This window comes from Anomaloglossus baeobatrachus, chromosome 4 (genome assembly GCF_048569485.1).
Source record: "Anomaloglossus baeobatrachus isolate aAnoBae1 chromosome 4, aAnoBae1.hap1, whole genome shotgun sequence".
Lineage (NCBI taxonomy): Eukaryota > Metazoa > Chordata > Amphibia > Anura > Aromobatidae > Anomaloglossus > Anomaloglossus baeobatrachus.
The window spans coordinates 23,539,157-23,556,955 of record NC_134356.1 but is presented as its reverse complement, the minus strand read 5'-3'; the positions used below and the strand labels follow the sequence as shown (position 1 = coordinate 23,556,955).

General features: G+C 48.5%; 1 protein-coding gene across 1 annotated transcript; it reads right to left on the bottom strand.

Annotated features, from left to right (window-relative positions):
• Nucleotides 1-5,320: 5,320 nt before the first annotated feature.
• LOC142302273 (uncharacterized) lies at nucleotides 5,321-7,261 on the bottom strand. Its single transcript, XM_075343343.1, has 2 exons — nucleotides 6,371-7,261; nucleotides 5,321-5,787 (listed from the first exon to the last, which is right to left on the bottom strand). Exons 1-2 carry the CDS (start codon nucleotides 7,259-7,261, stop codon nucleotides 5,653-5,655), a joined length of 1,026 nt encoding a protein of 341 aa, XP_075199458.1. The 3' UTR covers nucleotides 5,321-5,652.
• Between the last annotated feature and the right edge of the window lie 10,538 nt (nucleotides 7,262-17,799).

The following is a 17,799-nucleotide window of genomic DNA, read 5'->3' as shown; positions in this document are numbered from 1 at the left end:
GGATGGAGGTCCCTGTCCTGGGCCTGTCTCCGTCATTAGTAGGGATGGAGGTCCCAGTCCTGGGCCTGTCTCCGTCATTAGTAGGGATGGAGGTCCCTGTCCTGGGCCTGTCTCCGTCATTAGTAGGGATGGAGGTCCCAGTCCTGGGCCTGTCTCCCTCATTAGTAGGGATGGAGGTCCCTGTCCTGGGCCTGTCTCCCTCATTAGTAGGGATGGAGGTCCCTGTCCTGGGCCTGTCTCCGTCATTAGTAGGGATGGAGGTCCCAGTCCTGGGCCTGTCTCCCTCATTAGTAGGGATGGAGGTCCCAGTCCTGGGCCTGTCTCCCTCATTAGTAGGGATGGAGGTTCCAGTCCTGGGCCTGTCTCCGTCATTAGTAGGGATGGAGGTCCCTGTCCTGGGCCTGTCTCCCTCATTAGTAGGGATGGAGGTCCCTGTCCTGGGCCTGTCTCCGTCATTAGTAGGGATGGAGGTTCCAGTCCTGGGCCTGTCTCCGTCATTAGTAGGGATGGAGGTCCCTGTCCTGGGCCTGTCTCCGTCATTAGTAGGGATGGAGGTTCCAGTCCTGGGCCTGTCTCCGTCATTAGTAGGGATGGAGGTCCCAGTCCTGGGCCTGTCTCCCTCATTAGTAGGGATGGAGGTCCCAGTCCTGGGCCTGTCTCCGTCATTAGTAGGGATGGAGGTCCCAGTCCTGGGCCTGTCTCCGTCATTAGTAGGGATGGAGGTTCCAGTCCTGGGCCTGTCTCCGTCATTAGTAGGGATGGAGGTTCCAGTCCTGGGCCTGTCTCCGTCATTAGTAGGGATGGAGATTCCAGTCCTGGGCCTGTCTCCGTCATTAGTAGGGATGGAGGTTCCAGTCCTGGGCCTGTCTCCGTCATTAGTAGGGATGGAGGTCCCAGTCCTGGGCCTGTCTCCCTCATTAGTAGGGATGGAGGTTCCAGTCCTGGGCCTGTCTCCGTCATTAGTAGGGATGGAGGTCCCAGTCCTGGGCCTGTCTCCCTCATTAGTAGGGATGGAGGTTCCAGTCCTGGGCCTGTCTCCGTCATTAGTAGGGATGGAGGTCCCTGTCCTGGGCCTGTCTCCGTCATTAGTAGGGATGGAGGTTCCAGTCCTGGGCCTGTCTCCGTCATTAGTAGGGATGGAGGTTCCAGTCCTGGGCCTGTCTCCGTCATTAGTAGGGATGGAGGTTCCAGTCCTGGGCCTGTCTCCCTCATTAGTAGGGATGGAGGTCCCTGTCCTGGGCCTGTCTCCCTCATTAGTAGGGACAGTCCTTTTAAGGTTTCACACGTGTTGTTGGCGTTTTTCAGAACTTTAGTGGATGTGAACAGTGAGAGCCATTCGATATGTTGCGAGTTGTCCACATTGATATTGGTCCCAGAAGTTGGACCTACATGTACCGGTGGGGGTCCAACCATCCTGAAAATGAAGAGCTCGTTTAGGACTGCGCCCCCTTTACTGTTTGTCAGGGTCGATAGTAGTGGATGCTGTATCCCCTTCATTTTTTTGGATTGGTGGGGGTCTTGAAAATGAGATCCTCACCGATGATAAAGTGATGGTTATAAGGACTATATCAGGGACTTATACCATAGAAGATCATTCACTTTTGTAAAATGCCGTGAGATAATAAGGCTGATAACAGAGAGTAGACGGAGAAGGGTAGTAAATCCGCGCAATGGATTCAGAAGGAGATTAATGCTTCTTTTAATAACATGCACAGGTCAACGCGTTTCAGGAGTCACAGCTCCCTTCATCAGGACAGCAGGCAAGGAACATCAAATAGTGAGACAATAAGGAGGTGTAGAGGGACATGAGCTAACGTCAAGAAACTCAAGAAGAAGCCCCTCACTTCCAAGCCCCTCACTTCCCTCCCTTTGATAAAACCTGGCAGTTACTTCTCAAGTATGTTCATCCCATTAGTTTCATGGCGGAGTCATCCGAGGGACGGTTTTCTGGGGGGAAGTGATATGTGCATCCAGGGACGAAGATTTCCTTAATACCTCGAGGCGTCGAAATAACCGAGTGTGAACTCGCTCATCTGTCGGCTGCCAGCGCACCAGCAGTTTGAAGTCTGATATGTGGTATTATCACCTCCTCAGTTGATTTAGAGGCAGTCTCCTGTACAGTAGCTCCCGTCTCTTTTTGTTGTTTTTTTTCATTTCCATTAATGTATTTTATGTGTAAATTGACTTCTTGACACTCTTTGTGTAAGAAGTTCTGCTTGCAATACAAGAGACTGCCTGTTCAGACTTGTTTGAGGCAACTGCCAATTAAAGTAGTTGTCTATAACCAGGACAACTTCTTCTGATTCCACTTGTTTCCCCCAGTTAAAATAAAGGACCCTTGTACTCACCTCCCATTCTGGCGCCGTTCCAGAGCTGTCTCGGTAATCACGGTTTGGGGTTCACGTGACATTGTGACGTCCAATCATCATCGGCTTTTCTCTCTCTACCTTCAGACCAAATGAGTTAATCAACAGGAAGTGACACTTTGGCTGCCACTCACTTCCTGTTGATTGCTTATTTGGTCCAAAGGTGGAGAAAGAGACGCCGGTGATGATTGGATGCGAGGCTCGTGATGTCACAATGTCATGTGAGCCCTGAACTGCACATCACATCACATGAGCCTCGCGTCCAATCACCACCTGCTTCTCTTTCCCCGCCTTCGGACCAAACAAGCAATCAACAGGAAGTGAGTGGCAGTCGAAGTGTCACTTCCTGTTGATTAACTCATTTGGTACGATTGCGGGGAGAGAGAAGCCGGCAGTCATGAGAGCCCTGAACATCACATCACATGAGCCTTGCTTCCAATCACCACCGGCTTCTCTCTCCCCGCCTTCGGACCAAATGAGTTTGTCAACAGGAAGTGACACTTCAGCTGCCACTCACTTCCTGTTGATTGCTTGTTTGGTCCGAAGGCGGTTAGAGAGAAGCTGGCAATGATTGGTCGCGGAGCTCGGGTGATGTTACAATGTCACGAGAGTCCTGAACATCACATCACATGAGCCTCGCGTCCAATCAAGCAAGTCACTTCCTGTTGATGAACTCATTTGGTCCGAAGGTGGGGAAAAAGAAGCTGGAGGTGATTGGATGCGGGGCTCATGTGATGTCACAATGTCACGAAAGCCCTGAACATCACATCACATGAGCCTCGCTTCCAATCACCACCGGCTTCTCTCTCCCCACCTTCGGACAAAACAAGCAATCAACTGGAAGTGATTGGCAGTTGAAGTGTCACTTCCTGTTGATTAACTCTTTTGGTCCGAAGGCGGGAAAAGAGAAGCCGGTGGTGATTGGATGTCACAATGTCACATGAGCCCTGAACCGTGATTACCGACGGTGCCAGAACAGGAGGTGAGTCTTTTATTTTAACTGGGGGAAACAAGTGGAATCGGAAGGGGTTGTCCTAGCAGTGGACCATCCCTTTAAGTCCCGCCCCTGGCACATCCTGGAACTTTCACTTTGCATATATCCAGACCCTTATACTCCAAATTTGCCAGGATTGGCCTCAAAATTCGGGACAGTTCTATCAAATTTGGTGATAGTTGGCTAGGGATTTTGAATCAATGGTGGTCGGATGGCCAACCAGGCACATGGATGGAGTGGTGTAAACAATGAAGAAGCCACAGAACTTGCCCTATCGGTGGAGCTGTCGGAGGTTGGACCTCCACCAATATAATATTGATTGCCTATCCAAAGGAGGGGTCATCAGTATTAAAATCCCCGACGAACGTTTTTCTGAAGCTCCGTATTGATAGCGCTAATTTATTACGTCTCTTCCAGTCTATGAACCTCCAGTGTTTTCTTCATCGAGGAACGATCGGATTTAATGGAAAATTTCCAGCGATATGTAAATACGTGAAGTGCTCAGCTGTTGGCCGCGCTTCTGTCGCGCCTCGTGGCCTTTCTCAGCCGGTTATCTTCATCATGAATGACAGGACGGTTACTCTGGGAAGTAAGAGCTCGCTCCGAGCGCTCGTTAGGAAGAAAAGACATAAAGAAGACGTATTGAAGTCACGGCAGCTGGAGAAGAAGAACCCCCCCCCCCCCCGATACATCCGTCCCGGATAAAGATGAAATAACGTTACATTTCCAGCAGACTGTCAGGCCGCTCCGCCTTCAGGGAGCATAACATCAACAGCATCTCTCTGTAAGGTGATCAAGGGGCAAAAGCAAGAAAAAAAGGAAGAATGAAAAATATAAAGAATAATATACAATAATTTTAAATAATTGATTAATATATGAATATAAAAAATGAAAAAAAAAAGAGAAAACAAGTCTATGGGTGCTCAGTACTCGTAACTAGTGATGACTGGGCACTACCATGCTCGGGTGCTCAGTACTCGTAACTAGTGATGAGCAGGCACTACCATGCTCGGGTGCTCAGTACTCGTAACTAGTGATGAGGGAGCACTACCATGCTCAGGTGCTCAGTACTGGTAACTAGTGATGAGCGGGCACTATCATGCTCAGGTGCTCAGTACTGGTAACTAGTGATGAGCGGGCACTACCATGCTCAGTTGCTCTGTACTCGTAACTAGTGATGAGCGAGCACTATCATGCTCGGGTGCTCAGTACTGGTAACTAGTGATGAGCGGGCACTATCATGCTCAGGTGCTCAGTACTGGTAACTAGTGATGAGCGGGCACTATCATGCTCGGGTGCTCAGTACTGGTAACTAGTGATGAGCGGGCACTATCATGCTCGGGTGCTCAGTACTGGTAACTAGTGATGAGCGGGCACTATCATGCTCAGGTGCTCAGTACTGGTAACTAGTGATGAGCGGGCACTATCATGCTCAGGTGCTCAGTACTGGTAACTAGTGATGAGCGGGTACTACCATGCTCGGGTGCTCAGTACTGGTAACTAGTGATGAGCGGGCACTACCATGCTCAGGTGCTCGGTACTGGTAACTAGTGATGAGTGGGCACTACCATGCTCAGGTGCTCAGTACTCCTAACTAGTGATGAGCGGGCACTACCATGCTCGGGTTCTCAGTACTGGTAACTAGTGATGAGCAGGCACTACCATGCTCAGGTGCTCTGTACTCCTAACTAGTGATGAGCGGGCACTACCATGCTCGGGTGTTCAGTACTTGTAACTAGTGATGAGCGGACACTACCATGCTCGGGTGCTCAGTACTCGTTGTGGAGACACGGGGCTCAGTGGGTGCTCTCGTCCACTAAAAACCCGCCGCCTTTAGAAAGACAGCGTGGTTCAGGGCTCATCCCAACTGAACGCCGGCCTCCTTAACCGTGGGCGTAACACTACTCAGACAACACAGGGTGAGGGAACCACAATAATTAGACTTTATTGGATCCCCAAACAATTAACAGTACATAACACATAACCAGCAAAACATACAAATGTAACAGGCAACAGAGTCTCACCCTTCCGCTGGCTCACCAGGGATTTAGAATGTCCATGCCTCACAGGTTCCAAGCTGTCTGAGGTCTGCAAAGTCTGTAACAGGTGACTGAACTGTCCCAACCTGAGTGTCCTCCTTAGGTAGTCCTGGTTTAATGTTAAAATCCTGGCAGCCGGAGTCGAAATCCCTAGGCTGTGGATATGGTCTCCAACCGGAACCGGAGCCCCTAGATTGAAGCCATAAGATATCCTGATCCTCTAGTCAGCTCCTGAGAGCTTAGACTGGATCCATCAGCATCCATCAACCTTCATCAACCCTGGTGGCTTAAAGTAGTCCCTTTTATAGCCATAACCTTCCCTTAGGATACACTGCGTCCTCATCGATTGGTTGGACAAGATTGCTTCGCCCATTGGATGAATTTCAAGCTGCATGGATAATGTTCATTTAAATGATGTGCATAGAAAGACTCAGTATATCTACATGGAGTCAGCAAGTCACCGACTAGACAATGGCTACTAAGGTAATTACATTATCAATACACAACTACAATACAATGGTTACTGGAAAAGTCTGGAGAACAATACGTCTGGCTTTCAGTGGCCAACACAATTACATTGAGTCAACAAGAGTCTTGTAAAAACAATGAGGGACTCCTTCCCCCCCCCCCCCCCCCCCCCGTCTATAGACAATCTATCATGCTGTCTGGCTGGATTTTAAGAAACTTTAACCCATGAGAGTCCATGTCGTCACATTCCTCCCCCTTCTTAATATTAGCCAGACATGATAGGCTTCTGATCATCCTTCTCCTCTTGATGGCATTGTCCTTTTTAATGGTGAGGTCAGCAACAGAGGCTTGCATCTATACACCTCCCCCTGATTACCTCCCCCAAGTTGAGCAGCCATATTGTGGACAAGCACTAAGGTGGGGTCCATGAGTTGGGCCTGCACAAATCTCCCACTATCAATCCTCCCCCAGTCAATAGCCACAGTGTGGTTAGGCTTACTCACGGTTCTTGGCTCAGAAGTGGATGATGGAGACCGGGAATGCAAACCATCCCTGGAAAAGATGTTAGAAAGATCCACATCAGGGTCCTGCTTGGCTTGGAGGTGGGTGATGGCTGCTTCAAACTGACTGGATAGTCCTTGTCCTAGGTCATTCTCCAAAATGACTGGTGTGAGCAGGTAATCCACAAGCCCCACTTTCACTTCCCTTTGAGTGGTATCCGAAACAACAGGCTTTGTGGGGCCATCTATGAACCCCACTTCAACTTCCTCCTGGCTAGACCCCGAAACAACAGGTGTGGGGAGGCTGTCCATAAACTCCATATGGACCTCTTCCTGGTCAGACCCCAAAGTAACTGGTGTGGGGACGGTGTCCATAAGCTCCACATCAGCCTTGCTCTGATTAGTCTCCACAATGACAGGTGTGGGGAGGCTGTTCACAAGTCTCACATCAACCTCTCCCTGGTCCTTTCCCGAAATAACTGGTGTGGGGACGGTGTCCATAAGCTCCACATCAGCCTTGCTCTGGTCAGTCTCCACAATGACAGGTGTGGGGAGGCTGTTCACAATCTCCACCTCGACCTCTCCCTGGTCGGTCCATAGGTCCAACTGCACACATGCCAGGGTGACGTCTGAGCGCTGGCCCTCAGCCAGGGAGATGGATAATTGGGAATCTGGTAAAGGGTCTTCTGGAGAAACAATAACTGGGCTTACCAGAGTGATGGAAGATCCAATGTCTCGAAGTCCCTGAGCCTGTATATCACCGACCTTGACCGTCTGGATGTGGGGATGGAGGTTGGCTGGTGTACGGTGTCCGGCCTGCCGTAGGGTGTGGACTGGATAAACCACTTCCTCAGCTATTGGTGTTTCTTGGGAGTAGCATTCCTCAGGTCTCATTGGTTCATCTCGGCATATGTTGACTGGATGAGCTGGTAGATGGGCTCCAAGCATGCGGCCTCGGTTTTGGAGACAATCTTTATCTATATGTTCATTGCGCCCACATGTATAACAGCGCCATAGATTGGGAGAGTCACAGGCCCTGTTTGTAGTCCTTTGTTTTGGCGCAGCTTCTGCTGGGTAGCGGGACCATCCTTCTCGACCAGCTGGTGTTAGCAGTACTGCAGCTGGAATCCCATAAACATATTCCAGAACATAAGCCCTCTCTTCTCTTGAGGATCTAGGCCCCAATGCATCCAACAACGCTGTGGCTTGGGCCATTTTGGACAAAGTTGATTCCCGATTGTCACTAGATCCATGATGTGGCACATAGTTTAAATCCTCTGGGTCAATATCGGCGGGATCCTCATCGTCCTCTGCATCATTCTGGGCATCCCAACGGACTAATTTCCGGATCAAGTCCGACCGAGTCTCAGCGTTCCAGTAGATAATCTTTCGCCTCCGGCACAGATCCTGTAGCATTCATTTACTGCAGCGGTCGTAACTCCTCTCTTGTCCTTGTCCCATGGCTGAGCTGGTGGGGTTGGACATGGCAGCGTCCGAAACCTGAATGCCTCCCCTATGGCCTGCTGGGTATGCTTATGTGCCTCCCTGGTTGTTGAGCCCTGGACGGTGTCCACGAACACCAGTCCGCTGCAGCTCCCCTGGATAAACCAGGCTGAGCAGTATCCCACTGCTGCCACCAATTGTGGAGACACGGGGCTCAGTGGGTGCTCTCGTCCACTAAAAACCCGCCGCCTTTAGAAAGACAGCGTGGCTCAGGGCTCATCCCAACTGAACGCCGGCCTCCTTAACCGTGGGCGTAACACTACTCAGACAACACAGGGTGAGGGAACCACAATAATTAGACTTTATTGGATCCCCAAACAATTAACGGCACATAACACATAACCAGCAAAACATACAAATGTAACAGGCAACAGAGTCTCACCCTTCCGCTGGCTCACCAGGGATTTAGAATGTCCATGCCTCACAGGTTCCAAGCTGTCTGAGGTCTGCAAAGTCTGTAACAGGTGACTGAACTGTCCCAACCTGAGTATCCTCCTTAGGTAGTCCTAGTTTGATGTTAAAATCCTGGCAGCCGGAGTCGAAATCCCTAGGCTGTGGATATGGTCTCCAACCGAAACCGGAGCCCCTAGATTGAATCCATAAGATATCCTGATCCTCTAGTCAGCTCCTGAGAGCTTAGACTGGATCCATCAGCATCCATCAACCTTCATCAACCCTGGTGGCTTAAAGTAGTCCCTTTTTTAGCCATAACCTTCCCTTAGGATACACTGTGTCCTCATCGATTGGTTGGACAAGATTGCTTCTCCCATTGGATGAATTTCAAGCTGCATGGATAATGTTCATTTAAATGATGTGCATAGAAAGACTCAGTATATCTACATTGAGTCAGCAAGTCACCGACTAGACAATGGCTACTAAGGTAATTACATTATCAATACACAACTACAATACAATGGTTACTGGAAAAGTCTGGAGAACAATACGTCTGGCTTTCAGTGGCCAACACAATTACATTGAGTCAACAAGAGTCTTGTAAAAACAATGAGGGACTTCTCCCACCCCCCCCAACCCCCCCCCCCCCCCCCCCCCCGTCTATAGACAATCTATCATGCTGTCTGGCTGGATTTTAAGAAACTTTAACCCATGAGAGTCTATGTCGTCACACTCGTAACTAGTGATGAGCGGACACTACCATGCTCGGGTGCTCAGTACTGGTAACTAGTGATGAGCGGGCACTACCATCACTAGTGTCCAAATACAGAGAGACAGCCATGACAACAATTTTGCACAACTCTAATCAGGACACAAGAACACTTCTGAAATCGCCTATGTCCAGGAGGTTTCGCCAGTTTTGCTTAGTCACAGGAGTTTTCCTCCTTTTTCTGGATATTCTGGGATAGTTGGCAAATATGTTGTACGCTTTTTGCACTAAGGAAACTATGTATTTAGTGTGGTGAAAAAGAAGGTTTCATCCACCGCACTGTCATGATAGGCAAACACTTGAGAAAGTCATCTGTCTGCGCGCCGGCGTCTTCATTGTCATCGGAGCCCGTGTTTATCTGCACTGACTCAGTCTCATCCTCTCTCCATACAATATTAATGGGCTTTTAATGAGGAGTCTGCATCATTTATCCCTGAGCGAGAGCCAACGGGGCGATCAGTCTCATCCACCCGCCGTCCATTTATAAGTCATTGTTTTCTCTTGTTCCTAATATTTGAAGGAATTAGTGATTTTCCTGCAGATCAGTGCAGTATAGAGCTGAGAACTGAAAAAGTAATCGTCAATATTTTTCCATGTCAGGCGTGCTGAGATTTTTTAGGGTTTTTACGGCTGCAGACAGTTGCTTTTTCCTATCCTTTCCTATAAAGATAGTTTTGGCCTCACCTTTGCTGAAATCTGTCTTTTCTGGCTTTGTATTGTATTTTTCTATATCACCGTAGCCTTTACATGTGGGGGGCTATCTATCTATCTTTGGGGACTGCTCCGAGGCAGATTAGCTTTCTTATATCTCTATCTCCGGCTGTGTCGAGGTGTCCAGGTTATCGTAGGCTACTTCTAGTTGTGTGTCAGGATTAGGTCTGCAGTCCGTTAAGTTTCCAGCCACTCTGTTACCTTTTTGGAATTTCGCATTTTTTGATCCTCCTCGGTCCCTGAATCATAACAGCCCCCCTACACACATTGATGCCCTCACAGTGTCCCACGGACAGTAGAATGGCTCCACAGCACCTCTCCTACACAGTATGATACCTCTAGTGCCTCCCTCAGTGCACCCCCTTTATTGCCCCCATACACATTATACTTCCCCAGTTCCCCCTCATACATTGGTGCCCCTTCAGTCCACCTCCCTGCCAAATATGAAAAAAATGACTCACGTGACCCGATCCCAGGATACGTGCATCAGATCTCCACTGTCTGCTGTGTATGGTTGTAGTTATGTCATCACATCTCCGGTGCGGAGCCTTAGGCCGCTTTCACACATCGGTTTTTTGCCATCAGGCACAGTCCGGCAAAAACATGAAAAAACGGATCCGGCGTCTGTTGCCTCCGGTTCCGTTTTTCCCCCATAGACTTTTATTAGCGCCGGATTGTGCCGGATGGCCTTGCGTTTCATCCGTTTTTTGCCGGCAAAATTTACTTGTCCGGTGGCCGGATGAAACGTTGAAGGCTGCTTTCACACATCCGTTTTTTCCTGAGCGGCACAATACGGCGCTTTGCAGAAAAACACAACCGTTTGTTGTTTTGCCGCAGGTTGCGTTTTTTCCGCATAGACTTGCATTAGCACCGTATTGTGCCGCATGGCCTTGTGTTGCGTTCCGGTTGGAATGTTGCCTGGCACGTTTTTTTGTGCGGCGAAAAAAACGCATCGCGCCGGATCCGGCGCTATGCGGCGTGATTTACAATGCAACCCTATGGACGCCGGATGCAGTTTTTTGCACTGCGCATGTTCAGTATCAAGCTGCATCCGTCAAAAAACGGACGGGCCGCATGGAAAAACTTATGCAACGGATCCGTTTTTTTCGCCGCATCCGTTGCATAGGTTTTTGAGCCCAATTGAACCGCACTGCTAAAACCGGATGAGTGAAAGCAGCCGAAGTGAACGTTTTTGTGTCCGGCAAAAAAAACGGATTGTGCCGGATTCGGCGCCGTACGGCGTGTTTTATAATGGAAGCCTATGGACGACGGAACCGGCGTAATGCGGCAAAAACTGGGTCCGGCCGCCGGATCCATTTTTTTTTTAAACTGAGCATGCTCAGAATCACACTGGATCTGTCAAAAAACTGAAGGAACTGATGGAAAAAACTGATGCAACTGATCCGTTTTTTCGCCGGATCCGTCGCATCAGTTTTTTCGCCGGATTGTGCCTGATGCCAAAAAACTGATGTGTGAAAGCAGCCTTAGGCACAATAGTGGAGCAGAGAGCTGACGGCTCCCTGCACCACCATTGTATTCAGATGATCCTGCATCCTAAAAACACAGATACAGTTTAAAACGACGGGACATGCTGCGGCCCACCTATAGGGACCACTCCTCAAATCCAGGACTGTCCCATTGCATCTGTGGCGGTGGGGAGGCCTATCCCATTCCCAGAGTTTGGAGAAGGGGTTCGGAAGGATTCAGAGACGACACAATCTGCATCTTGTCTTCACGTAAAAACCCCTTCCGTGTCCCCGTGACACCAGATTAAAGGAATTTTGCTTGATGCGTAAATACACAGTCACTTGTTATAAATCGTCGCCCCCCTCCCCTCCCCCCAGCGTGTGTCTGCGACTTGTAAAAACCCTATTTTTACTATTAGGTGGCGAGAAATGATATATTATACCCACATTAGCGGTAATAGGTGCGAGCGCCGGAGAAATGTGTCATTAGAAGTCTCCGCGTTGTTGTATTATTTAATCTCTGAGACTGACACTTAAAGCGGAATACCTAATTACTCACATAGTGAGTGGGATAAGAGGCGCCTGTGCCGAAAACGGGGCAGGAATATACCGGATTAGCGCGGCGGCTAATCACTCAGCCGCACTGCAATTAAGAAATCCCATCCCTGTTTATTCTGAGCCCTGCGCAATATGCGAAAGATTATTCCTCCTAAACAGGAAGAAATCAATAGGAAATATGAGAACTTTCATCTTTTTTTTGCCATTACTTGTTATATCTGCTTCTAGGAAAGAGCGAAAACAAGCACCGACTTCTGCTGAGCTGATACAGAGCACCAAATCCTCTGCACAGTTACTTGATAAAATTCTGTTCCGGCAGCTGCCACTAGAGGGAGCTTGGGAGTCATATGCAGTCATGACTTCCGGCAGCCGCCATTAGAGGGAGCTCGGGAGTTGTATGCAGTCATGACTTCCGGCAGCCGCCACTAGAGGGAGCTTGGGAGTCATATGCAGTCATGACTTCCAGCAGCTGCCACTAGAGGGAGAGCTCGGGAGTCGTATGCAGTCATGACTTCCGGCAGCCGCCATTAGAGGGAGCTCGGGAGTCGTATGCAGTCATGACTTTTGGCAGCCGTCACTAGAAGGAGCTCAGGAGTCGCATGCAGTCATGACTTTTGGCAGCCGTCACTAGAAGGAGCTCAGGAGTCGCATGCAGTCATGACTTCCGGCAGCCACTACTAGAGGGAGCTCGGGAGTCGTATGCAGTCATGACTTCCGGCAGCCACTACTAGAGGGCGCTCAGGAGTCGTATGCAGTCATGACTTCCGGCAGCTGCCACTAGAGGGAGCTCAGGAGTTGTATGCAGTCATGACTTTTGGCAGCCACCACTAGAGGAAGCTCAGGAATTATATGCAGTCATGACTTCCAGCAGCCACTACTAGAGAGGTGCTCAGGAGTCATATGCAGTCATGACTTCCAGCAGCTGCCACTAGAGGGAGCTCAGGAGTCATATGCAGTCATGACGTCCGGCAGCCGCCACTAGAGGGAGCTCAGGAGTCATATGCAGTCATGACTTCCGGCAGCCGCCACTAGAGGGAGCTCAGGAGTCATATGCAGTCATGGCTTCCATCAGACGACACTAGAGGGAGCTCAGGAGTCATATGCAGTCATGACTTCCGGCAGCCGCCACTAGAGGGAGCTCAGGAGTCATATGCAGTCATGACTTCCGGCAGCCGCCACTAGAGGGAGCTCAGGAGTAATATTCAGTCATGACTTCCAGCAGCCACCACTAGAGGGAGCTCGGGAGTTTTATGCAGTCATGACTTCCGGCAGCCGCCACAAGAGGGAGCTTGGGAATCATATGCAGTCAACTCATTCTACAAATCCAGACAAGCCTACTCCTTTCTACAGCCCTGAGGCCATGCCCCTTAATTAAAGAAATGCTGAACCCCACCCAGGTTCGAATTGAAAACCACCTCAGATATCTTGATTTCAAACTACAGATGAGCCCCCCACCTTATACAGACCTCCTTTATAAAGATCACCGATCTCCACTTATACAGACCAAATCATATTTTTCTACAGACCTCAGACCATTCCCCTTTAAGAAATGATGAACCAAAGACCCACCTTAAGAACCAATTTGGACCAGACCCTTTCTACTGACCTCAGACTATACCCTTTCTATCAACCCCAGACCAGACCCTTTCTACTGACTTCAGACCAGACCCTTTCTACTGACCTCAAACCATACCCTTTCTACTGATTCCAGACCAGACCCTTTCTACAGACCCTTTCTACTAATCCTAGACCAGACCCTTTCAATTGACTACAGACCAGACCCTTTCTACCGACCGCAGACCAGACCCTTTCTACTGACCCCAAACCAGACCCTTTCTGCTAACCGCAGAACAGACCCTTTTTCCTGACCTCAGACCAGACCTTTTCTACTGAGCCCAGACCAGACCCTTTCTTTTTACAGACCCCAGACCTTTTCTTTCTACTGACCTCAGACGAAACCTTTATTTTCTACTAACCCCAGACCAGACTCATGCTTTCTACTGGCCCAAAACCAGACTCTTACTTTCCACTGGCCTCAGATCAAACCTTTCCTATGGTCCCAACCCTTTTACTTTTTATTAAACCCAGACCAGACCCATCTTTTCTACTGACTCCAAGCTTTCTGTTCTACTGACCCTTGCTTTTTATTGACCCTAGACCTTTCCTTCCAACTGACCTCAGACAAAATATTTCCTTATTCACCGTTGACCTTTCCTTTCTATTGACCCCAGACGTTACTTTCTACTGACATTAGATCTTCCTTTCTACTGACCTCAGACATTTCCTTTCTACTGATCTCAGACCTTACTTTCTAGTGACCTCAGACCTTACTTTCTACTGACCTCAGACCTTACTTTCTACTGACCTTAGACCTTACTTTCTACTGACCTTAGACCTTTCTACTGACCTCAGACCTTATTTTCTACTGACCTTAGACCTTTCTACTGACCTCAGACCTTATTTTCTACTGACCTTAGACCTTACTTTCTACTGACTTCAGACCTTTCCTTTCTACTGACCTCAGACCTTTCCTTTCTACTGACCTCAGACCTTTCCTTCTACTGACCTCAGACCTTACTTTCTACTGACCTTAGACCTTACTTTCTACTGACCTCAGACCTTTCTTTTCTGCTGACCCTAAACATTTCCTTTCTACTGACCTCAGACCTTTCCTTTCTACCGACCCCAGACCAAGCCTTTCCTTTCTACTGACCTCAGACTTTTCCTTTCTACTGACCTCAGACCTTTCCTTTCTACTGACCTCAGACCTTTTCTTCCTACAGACCTCAGACCTTTCCTTTCTACTGACCTCAGACCTTTCCTTTCTACTGACCTCAGACCTTACTTTCTACTGACCTCAGACCTTTCCTTTCTGCTGACCCTAAACATTTCCTTTCTACTGACTTCAGACCTTTCTTTTGTACTGACCTCAGACCTTTCCTTTCTACTGACCCCAGACCAAATCTTTCCTTTCTACTGACCTCAGACCTTCCCTTTCTAATGACCACAGATCTTTCCTTTCTACTGACCTCAGACCTTTCCTTTCCACTGACCTTAGATCTTACTTTCTACTGACCTCAGACCTTTTTTTTCTACTGATCTCAGACCTTTGCTTTCTGCTGACCCCAGATCTTTACTTCCCTCCTTCCTATAGACCCCCGGTAAGACGCCACCTTCCTCCTGCTCCATCTCTACTTCTCACTTCCGAGCACTGAGGCACCTTGTCCCGGCTGTGAGGTCAGCATTAGGGGGGCTCTCACTGCACCTGAGAAGAAAGTGGGGATCAGAACAAGCCCCTTTTCTCTTCGGAGTCCTTAGAGCTCCTTTTTTTCGGAGAGTCTTCCATACGTTCCAGAAGAGTATGAGTGATACTGTTGATTTCCATTACTCCGACTTCCGGTGGATTACAGGGCATCCAGCAATAATCCAGAATATTGGACCTTCTTGTAGATGTAATACAGTTACTGTATGTATCTACCGTCCAGTGATCTGATAATGTAAAGCGTGCTGGATTATCGGACTCTTATCTGGATTATAGGCAACAGTTGTAGACCACCTGATGTGAGCTCCAGATCGGAGGAGTTGTGTTTTCTGAAGTGGATGATGATGATGACAGAATCCATCGGAGACGCGACTGCTGGAAATGAGAAATGCACAATCTCCACTACAGGGGCCGGCGTCTGACTGCACGACCAGGCCAAGATGGATTGCATCATGGATGTCCCTCATGTGACGGGCGCTGGAAACCAGTTAACGCTTCACACCGCAACCAAGGGCTGCAAAGAGGAAATGACTGAGGCTTTTTGACCTGAAATGCGTCAGCGTATGCAGGATTGTTTTAACTCTCTGTGCTGTGTCACTTCTAAATTTTTAAGCGTTCTATTTACAGACCCCAAACCATACCCCCTAAAGAAATACAAATCCCTGACCAGACCCACTAAAGAAATACAGACACCAGACCAGACCCCCTAAACTACTACAGATCCTAGACCATATCGCCTAAAGAAATACAGACCCTCCCAGACCATACCCCCTAAAGAAATACAGACACCAGACCCCCTAAAGAAATACACATCCCAGACCATACCCCTAAAGATATACAGACCCCAGACCATACCTCTAAAGAAATACAGGCCCCAGACCAGACCCCCTAAGAAAATACAGACCCCAGCCCATACCCTCTAAAGAAATACAGACCCCAGACCATACCCTCTAAAGAACTACAGACCCAAACGATACACCCCCTAAAGAAATACAGATCTGAAACCATACCCTCTAAAGAACTACAGCCCCAATCCATACCCCCTAAAGAAATACAGACCCTCTAAAAAAATACAGACCCTCTAAAGAAATACAGACCCCAGACCATACCCCCTAAAGAAATACAGACCCCAGACCATATCCTCTAAAGAAATACAGACCCCAAACCATACCCCCTAAAGAACTACAGACCCAGACCATATCTCCTAAAGAACTACAGACCCCAGACCATACCCTCTAAAGAAATACAGACCCTCTAAAGAAATACAGACCCCAGACCATACCCCCTAAAGAACTACAGACCCCAGACCATACCCTCTAAAGAAATACAGACCGTCTAAAGAAATACAGACCCTCTAAAAAAATACAGACCCCAGACCATACCCCCTAAAGAACTACAGACCCAGACCATACCTCCTAAAGAACTACAGACCCTAGACCATACCCCCTAAAGAAATACAGACCCTCTAAAGAAATACAGACCCCCAGACCATACCCCCTAAAGAAATACAGACCCCAAACCATACCGTCTAAAGAACTACAGACCCAGACCATACCTCCTAAAGAACTACAGACCCCAGACCATACCCCTTAAAGAAATACAGACCCCAGACCATACCCCCTATGGAAATACAGACCCCAGACCATACCACCTATGGAAATACAGACCCCAGACCATACCATCTAAATAAATACAGAGCCCAGACCAGGACCCCTTTAAGAGCTATATTGGATCTCATTCACTTAAATCCTATAATGAACCCCCTTTATACAGACCCCCAATAGCTCCCCCTATTTTTACACATTCCAGACTAGACCTCGTTTCTTCAGATCCCAGCCCATACCCCCTAAAGAAATACAGACCCCAGACCAGGACCCCTTTAAGAACTATATTGGATCTCATTCACTTAAATCCTATAATGAACCCCCCTTTATACAGACCCCCAATAGCTCCCCCTATTTTTACACATTCCAGACTAGACCTCGTTTCTTCAGACCCCGGACCATACCCCCTAAAGAAATACAGACCCCCAGACCAGGACCCCTGTAAGAACCAGCTTGGATGTTTTTAATTTAAAGGCCAAACCACAGACTGAACCACCATTTTTACAGAGCCTGGACTAGACCCCTCATTTCTACAGACCCCCAGACCATAAAAAAATGTAGCCCCTAAACCAGGCCCCTCCAACATTTTTGGGGTTGCATATCCCAGAGGCAGATGAGGTACCTACAACTAACCCCTCTGGGATATTTAAGCCATTCAGATGTCCGGGAAAGTTGAGTAACCCCCCCCCCCCCATTTAAAGGCACAGCATGTCTCATTTTATAGTCTTCATGTTGCTTTCTAAGCAGTTTTCCTTTAAGAGAGGAAGTCAAACCCATAAAGTGAGAATCTACAGAAAAGATGAGATACAAGAGGAAGTAGCGAGAGTCTTCTGAAAGTATAAGACGAGAAAGCCTGAGAAAAGTTGTGAAGTGAGACAGAAGACTCCGGACGCTTGTGTGTAGGACGCCGCCATATTAACCCCACCGGAGGCTCAATATTCCCATGCACTTTCCCTGTAGAAGTACAATCCCCACCGGACCCGGCATTCCTGAATTACATCCAGCTGCCTGTTTATACACTCCCCCTCCTCTCTTTTCCAAAATACATCGAGACCCTGACGTCAGCCTCCTGCTAAAAATCCACCGAACCTTGGAAAAGCCTTGCATATGAAAGAAAAGCGCAGCTCCTTCATCAGCCTCGGGACTATTATGGGCCCATCCGTTAT

What these genes read in the sequence shown, in the direction of transcription:
- LOC142302273 (XM_075343343.1), bottom strand. Translation starts at nt 7,261, where the DNA reads ATGAGACCTGAGGAATGCTACTCCCAAGAAACACCAATAGCTGAGGAA. An exon ending in CCACTTCTGAGCCAAGAACC is followed by an intron (nt 5,788 to 6,370) that starts GTGAGTAAGCCT and finishes TTATCCATGCAG; the next exon opens with CTTGAAATTCATCCAATGGG.